Source organism: Trachymyrmex septentrionalis, unplaced genomic scaffold (genome assembly GCF_001594115.1).
Source record: "Trachymyrmex septentrionalis isolate Tsep2-gDNA-1 unplaced genomic scaffold, Tsep1.0 scaffold100, whole genome shotgun sequence".
In the NCBI taxonomy this organism is placed as follows: Eukaryota; Metazoa; Arthropoda; class Insecta; order Hymenoptera; family Formicidae; genus Trachymyrmex; species Trachymyrmex septentrionalis.
This window is the reverse complement of record NW_017304125.1, coordinates 192,577-200,284: the sequence shown is the minus strand read 5'-3', so window position 1 is coordinate 200,284 and position 7,708 is coordinate 192,577. Positions and strand designations below refer to the sequence as shown.

Genomic DNA, 7,708 nt, shown 5'->3' with positions numbered 1-7,708 from the left:
TCTCTCTCTCTCTCTCTCTCTCTCTCTCTCTCTCTCTCTCTCTCTCTTTCTTCCGATTCACGAGTGTGCCGAAGTGTTTCCCGAAAGATAAACGCGTGCCGTGAGCGCAATCGTGCTCTGGCATTCAATAATTCGCACGGGCAATTAAGCGACGTGACTCGCACGATTTCCGATATGAAAACGTCATGACGCGATTAAGGACTCCCCTGTCACCTGTTGGAACGACAGGGTGCCTGAGGACTCGTTGGCGCGCGCGTGTCGTTGCGAAGGAGGAGAAGGAGAAAGAGCAGGAGGAGGGAACGGAGACGTGGATCACGTCTATTTACTTTCGAGAAGGCGCGATTCGGAGATCGGCCGATCAGTATGAAAAAGACCGCTAGACAGATTCAAATTCCGTCAAAGTAGTCGTAATACCGATTTATTACGTGTGCAAATGCATTTTCAATCAATTTAATTTATTGATTAATATGCTCCGACTAGTAGTCATTAAAATAAATCAAGAATCAATATTTGGTTTAATAATTTCGGGCCGAATAAAATATTACTTAATAAAAACATCTATTTTAGTACCGTGATTTACTATACATATGTGTGCTAATACAACTACCGGTAGTTGTATCGAACTTTAAAAGTACCATCCCACTTTTTTTTACTTCAGTTTTACAGCAATTGCGAATTGCAGTTTGCTGTTTATCAAATCGATACCTTGTACGCACCCGTCGATAAATGACACCATAATAATCTCACCATTGCGGTCAATACGACCGAGATACGTCGATCAAACGAGAGCATCATTCCGAGGCGCGATTCTGCGGTGCCGCCGAAAAAAGAAATCAAACCAAAGGACAGAGCGGGCCCAGGTGAGCCCCAGGGTAACCAGCAAGGGAGCAAAGAGAGAGTCCAGAGTTCCCGGGTATTATCTACGCGGCTGAGAAGAGAAGAGAGGCCCTTCATGTTCGCGGCCGCGAAATAACGTCAGTGGTTTGTGGTTTTTCATACGTGCAAGAAGTCACAATGGTTTATCCCGGAGCGATTCCTCTACGTAGCACAGGACCGAATGCCTCTCCCTCTTCCTTTCTCTCTTTTCTTTCATTCTCTCTCTCTCTCTCTCTCTTCGAGAGAGAGAGAGAGAAAGAGAGAGAGAGAGAGCTTCGTGGACGAGACGATGGAAGAAAAGTAAGAAGAAGACGAACAAGAAGAAGAGGTGGCTTTTGTTCCCACCTCGAGCGAGCTCAACGCGGTCTGCCACTTTTTCACGTTTCCCCTTGCCCGCCTCATCCTTTCTATGCCTTTCTCTTTGTTTCACCTCCTTCCCCGCCCTCATCTCTCCCTTTCACCACTTCCTCGGCTCTAGGTATATCCTCTTCCACGGCTGATGCCCTTTGTCTCGAGAAAACGCGATTAGAAACCCTCGCAGTGCAATTTTGAGGCTGTTCCCGCTTCCGTCATAATGGCGCGTCTATTGGTCTCTTGAACAGCGAGGGATGATTTTAACGAATTCTTTGCTGCCGTTTCCTTTGTACTCTTTCCGGCTTTCTTGTCATAATCTTAGAGTTAATTTTACTTGAAATGAAAAAAACATCTGTTATTTGATTTCACGAGGATAGTAGCCAAATGTTAGATTTAATAATACCAACAATACATACATATATGTACTTAAGTATTTCCACGTTTTAATACTTGTTCACAAAAATTTCTAACGACTTTTGCCAATTTCGTAAAGAAATTAAAACAAATAATCATGCGATACAATTGAAAGATAATTGTACATTTTTTTATTATAACATTTTCCATCATATATGTGCGCGCAATTGCAAAAATAAATACATGACGCATCTAACGCGTTGAAGACAGGCAGTTTATTCTTCTTGGAGTGGCAGGCTTTATTAGCTGTCGCAAACAATGAAAACGAAAAAGAGCCGATAATCACGCGCGGAATCTACCGGGATCGGGTCCTGATGAGTCGACAGAGGAAAAAGGATCTCCTAAGGAAACGACAGTCGGAAACAGAGGCTGATACTTTGTGGTCCATAAATAAATTACTGGCCGATGGCAGCGGTAGATACCACAGTCAGCGGCACGGGCTTAATCGCGTTTGTATTTTGAGCGACAGCCAATATTTAACTCTGGCAATAGCAATCTATACAACAACGGCAATGACTAGAACGCGTCGAAGAGATTGCTGGAGGGCTGCTAAGTCGCGTGTTCCATGACGGAAGGCGAAGGTCGAAACTAAAACTGTGTGAACTGTGTGATCCCTCCGACTATTCGACAGGGAAAACCTTACATGGCGCCTTCGAGCCAAGACAACCTTAGACGGCGAGAGTTGTAGTTGAGTTCTTGGAAATCTGGTTGAGGAAGAACAACGATAAGTTACGAAAGTGACGAGGCCATGTCTCAATAGCGTGGCGTATCAGACGTTCCAAATTCCAGAAACATTACGCTTCCTTCGTTCTATCGAAAATGTGCTTTTCATATCTCTCTGATTTAAGAAGTTTATAGGATGAAACAAGGAAGATATGTCATGTCCAAGAGAAAGGGACAGAATAGCTAATTATACTCGTTAGAAGATCATGATTGTTAGTTTATTATTAGAGATAATCGAAATATAAGCAGCGATAACAAGGATACGATTACTTAACTTAATGATGATAATATCGTCATAATTGAAGAGTCGCGAGAGTGCATCAATAATTGTTATCATGATTTATAACTTTCTCCGACAAACTGAGCGAATGTTTCCACAAGTCTTGGGTAATCGCTGAGAAAATTCAACCAGAGCTTAAGAATGATATTCACGCTATCGTCTATTCATACACAAGTATTCACTTGACTATATGATTATCACCTTATCAGCTAACTATTACTATCGTCTTTGCATTTTATAATTCGAAAGAAGCAAACATAGATGAACACAGATGTGGAACTCTACACGGAGAGAATTTTCTTTTAAAATTTAGCCCGAAAATATGGTAAATGTGATACAATGTAATATTAAAAAAATTTTTACCATACATTTCAGTAAAATTGATAAAAAATTTTATACTTTATTGCAGTTTTATTAACGAACGAGAGAGATTTACATTAAAAAATTCTTCGAAATGCAATATTGTCCCACTACTGTCATATTTTCAGGTAAATTTTCAGGTAAATTTTAAGAAAAAATTCTCTCCGTGTATATGATAAATATAATTTCTAATTACAATAAAAAGAAATACACAAAAACGAGAAGAAATTTTAGCCGAATAAATTAATTTGATGAAATTCTGTCAAATGAATTAATTAGAATGATTAATAAATAAATTACTTAAGTAGGAAAATAAATTATCGATTAATAATTAATATACTGTGAAAAGAAATACTCCAAACTTTTCCATATCAATTGTACGAAGATGTTAATTCCATATACAAAAAGGGACGGTCGGCAGGAATATTTTTTCGGAATATAATAATTACATTTCTCGCTAATCATAGATTCCGAAAATGGATTTCTGCGGCGACGCTAGATGATTCGTTTTGGCGACGCGAAACAATGTTTGCTTCCTGGTGACTACGAAAGAACGGTAATCGCATTAGCGGTCGCGACCGGAGTAGCGCGTCCGCAAAGCATCTTTCGCCATTACTTCGACTTATACCGTAACAAATCCGTTCCGCGGGATCGGTTCTGTCACCAAATCATGCCGATTTTGTTACGCTTCTCCAAGCCAAGAGAGTTGAACAACTGGCTAACAAACCCGCGTGCAATCGCCCCAAGATAATGCGCGGCGTCAAAAAAAGCTTATTAATATCCTGACTGGCAAAAATAGCGTTTTAACCGAATGATTCGCGACGGATCGTGCATTTTCAAGAACACAAGTCAAGCTATATGAGAGTTAATTATGCTCGATATTTTTTGCTGGATTTCCTGAGTGGTGAGTATCGATTCCTGTATCGGTATCTCGCCCCGTTAGCTGTATTAAGTAAGCTGTATAAATTGAGATACATGAGAGAGTACGACGATAACCAACCTCAAGAACCTGAGGTTCAACAATTAATCGCTCGACAATTAGCGATATTTTCGAGCTAGCTCGAATCCCGAATAGGAAAAAAATCCGCGGGCTATTTCTTAATTAGAAGACACCGACGAATAACGCGAGGCGATTGAACGAGATAAAGCTGCTGGAAGTTGCGGGAGCTAAGTGGCCCCTATTCCGCTACCGACAGCTCCCAAGGGTTCCTAATTGTCAAGATCGAGCACCATAATTACACCCTCCGCGATTCGTTCTCGTGTCTTGGAGCTCTCTCCCCGTTAACAAAACAAAACTGGACGAATTCTCCGTGTGGCAAAACGATGCCAAGAAGCGCAACGTCGAGCGCAGGTAGGCTACCATAGTTCGAAAATTAAGAGGTCCGGCCTGATAAGAAACGATACAAAACCACTTTCCGCAAGGAAATCTATGACCCTTCTTCTTGTGTGTTTCTCCTTGTTGTGTTACAAATACGTGAGGAATCCATTAGAGACCAAACCATGTAGTAAAATAAATACTATCATTTATGATTTAATCGTAAAATGTCAAACACTCAGAAAATTAAGAATAAACAATTAAATTTAAAAAAAAATAATATTCAAAGCTATATAATATTCGATAAAAATAAAAGAAAAATATCAATGTCATAAGTCCTAAGTCAAAAGAGAATAAATATTACAATACCAATATAAAATTCGAAAAGAATTAATGAAAGAGTAAAATGTATAGGAATCTTAACTATTTATTTTAATTTTGCATGCAATCGATATTCCAAAACTCTATTAATAATTTAAAAGCAAAGTATTTAAACATATTTCGCAGCTGGAATTTTTCGTGCCACTCGACAGTGGCAGAATCACATTACGCAGTGCTCGAAGTGAGTTTTATTGTTAGAGAAATATGTACGGCGGACAACTTCCGAGAAATTAACCGCTCGACAAATATAACATACAGAACGTTTCATTACCGTTTTTTTTTTAACCAATTATCAGTTAATTACCGGATATTTACCATGTTGATATCCATCTACATTTCTTTTTTTTATAATTAAAAATTTAATTTTAACACAAAATAAATACAGTCATGAAATATAAATATATATTTATTATGTAAATTAGATATGCGTCATTAGACTAATTGTTTCATCGTGAGTAAAGCTGTAATTAGATTATCAAGAATTTTAATTGCTTCTATTCTATTATATAACGACACTCCCACTGGCACGCACTCGCACTTTCTTGTCCAAGCTCATATTTGTTTTTCGTCCGTCGAGATGTCGATAAAGTAATGGAGTACGAATTCCAAAGCTGCCGCGTGACGCCTACTCGCGGCCGCGTGTTTCATAACTTTCCTCAAACTGCTATAGCGATTTACATCCTGTTACACTATAACTCGTTATGATTTCGTCAAGCAGCTATCGGTGCAACTATCGATGTAACTATGTATGAACAAAGCGTATTATGTTCACGAATCAATCTCGATCGCGTCAGAAACATTTCAAGTTTTCTCAAATAACACTTGAAAAATGTTCAATTACAACGTACACGAACACATTGACACGTAGCTAGTTCACTAGAAAAACAGCATTCTCTATCAAAAACAATTGCGTTGTCACAATTCCCTAATAAAATTCCATTAAAAATTCATTAAAGTTCCAAATGATAAAAAATTAATGATGACAAATTGAAATTAACCGCAGGCGTTTATGATGAAACGATTTGAAGAGAACTTAAAGAGAAATCTAATTAAATAGATTGGACGGGCAATTTCTCGCGGAATGTATTTTCATTAAGAAATCGTCACATGATGCCGTTGTGTCTAAGCAAAGTCAGTTTTTTTTTTGCTCATTATCAGTCATTTTAGTCGTGCCATCGAGTGTTTGACTCACCAGTATAACACCAGGCCGGCCAGACGACAGGGCTCTCGGTGTCCAACTCCCTCATTCTCTCAGCGACCCGCGAACATCTCCACTCCGTTCTTTCCGACGTGGCGGTAAGAATGTCCAGTTTGGCTACTAGCGGCAACCTCCAACCAAATGAAGAATCTCCGAAAAGGTTCTGCCTGTCGAAAGTCACAGGAGAACCTCGTTCAATAATCTTCAGGTATAACCACCTGTTGCTCCGCTGCAACAGAGCTCTGTGTATATCAGATAAGCTCGAAGATAATCTCGTTTCGTGGTTCGCTCGAAGAAAGATTCGGAGGGAGATCTCTGCAAGAACGCAGGTCGTCTTATTTGTATTCTACGCCATACACGTGCAACTGAAGAATTCCGAGAGACAGATAAGTCTCTCGGACGAGTCTTCGCCGTCACCGCGCTCCGGTTCTGCCGTTGATAAGGCACGGAGGACGCGTCATCGATTCGCCTGGCCTTCGCTTCGCTTCCTTTTCCTTCGCCGCAGTGCCGTCTTCCCTCGCTCGTCGTGTCGTTTTCTTACAACAGGGTAACACCCTCCCCCTCCCCCTCCCCCCCGCCTCGTCCAAGCCGTCCAAGATTTCGCTCGTCGCGTATAACAACGCGCGTGTTACACGAAAAGGTGTCTGGCTCGACTCGAATCGCGCACTAAATGTCACGAAAATGTCAATGAGGTGCCGCCGACGTTTTGACACCTTCACCGAATGTCCCCTTCCTCAGCGCACCTTGCGACTAGTCGAATAATAGCTGTCGCTTCGGGTCGCGCGGATCACAATCCAAGTCTCGATATATCACCAGACGACTCTTTCTCTTTCTCGACTCTTTTCTCACTCTCGTTTAACGCAATCGTTAAACTATTCGTGCAGATATTAAAAATTGTTATGATACGGTGTAATACGATACCAGATCTTGAGTCTTGCCAGACTTGAAAGTTGTTCTTAACGAACGAGCTCAATCGACGGCAGGTTTGTCTTCGATCATCGCGACAGTTTTTCACCAATACAAGATCTTGTTTCCTATACTGATTGAGTCGAAACGGATTCAACAGATTTCTCGCAACCAAATATTTCAACAGATCACTCGTTCGTCGCGAACGCTTCGACTCGATCGATGTCTAGAGAACGCGCGGTCCATTGGGAATATCACTCCCTTCACCTTCACGGTGACCGTTGGGTTCACTTTCTTCACCCTACTGTAGACCGGCGATCGACCGGCCCCAGTAATCGCAGAGTGTACTCTCGACCCGGTCGATCCTTGCCTTCAGTCCGAGAGGATCGTTGACGTACCGCGGGATGACACGACACTACAACACGGCACTGCTGCGTGAGGTGATGTCGAAGAGGTTAGACGGATAGACAGAAACAGTAGGGGGAGAAAGAGAGAGAGAGAGAGAGAGAGAGAGACACAGGTAGGGGGATAGATAGGGGGAAAAAGACGGCGGAAGAGACAGCGAGCGAGGAAAGGAAGAGAAAAAGGGAGAGAGGGGGAGGGAGAGAGAGAAGAAAAAGAGAAGGAAAAAGAAAAGAAGAGAAAGAAAGAGAGGGAAGAACCTGACCACCGGACACACTACTCTGCCTTGGTAGGCACACACACACAAGTAAGCGGAGTGGCACTTAGGTTGGTGCACCTGCCGCGAGAGTCCGCGTCGTAATGGGAGCGGGGCAACGGGCGGCAGGTAGGCAGGCCCATCGTTCGTCAACGGAGAAGGGGAGTCAGTCACATGGCGAGTGCCTCGTGGAGGAGGTGGTAGTCGGAGTAGATGGTGGTGGATGAACGAAAGTGGTGATGC

General features: G+C 41.8%; 1 protein-coding gene across 2 annotated transcripts in view; it reads right to left on the bottom strand.

Annotated features, from left to right (window-relative positions):
* The window catches only part of LOC108754012 (circadian locomoter output cycles protein kaput-like), a 126,910-nt gene that overhangs the window by 99,443 nt on the left and 19,759 nt on the right, over window positions 1–7,708 (bottom strand). Inside the window, exon 1 of one of the 2 annotated variants that reach the window (XM_018496135.1) lies at window positions 5,896–6,101. The exons of the other annotated variant lie outside the window; for it this stretch is intronic. Within the exon in view, the coding sequence (XP_018351637.1) occupies window positions 5,896–5,950 (55 nt within the window). The 5' untranslated portion in view covers window positions 5,951–6,101. Of the gene's footprint in view, window positions 1–5,895; window positions 6,102–7,708 lie in introns of those variants that run through there. 2 annotated transcript variants of the gene reach the window in all.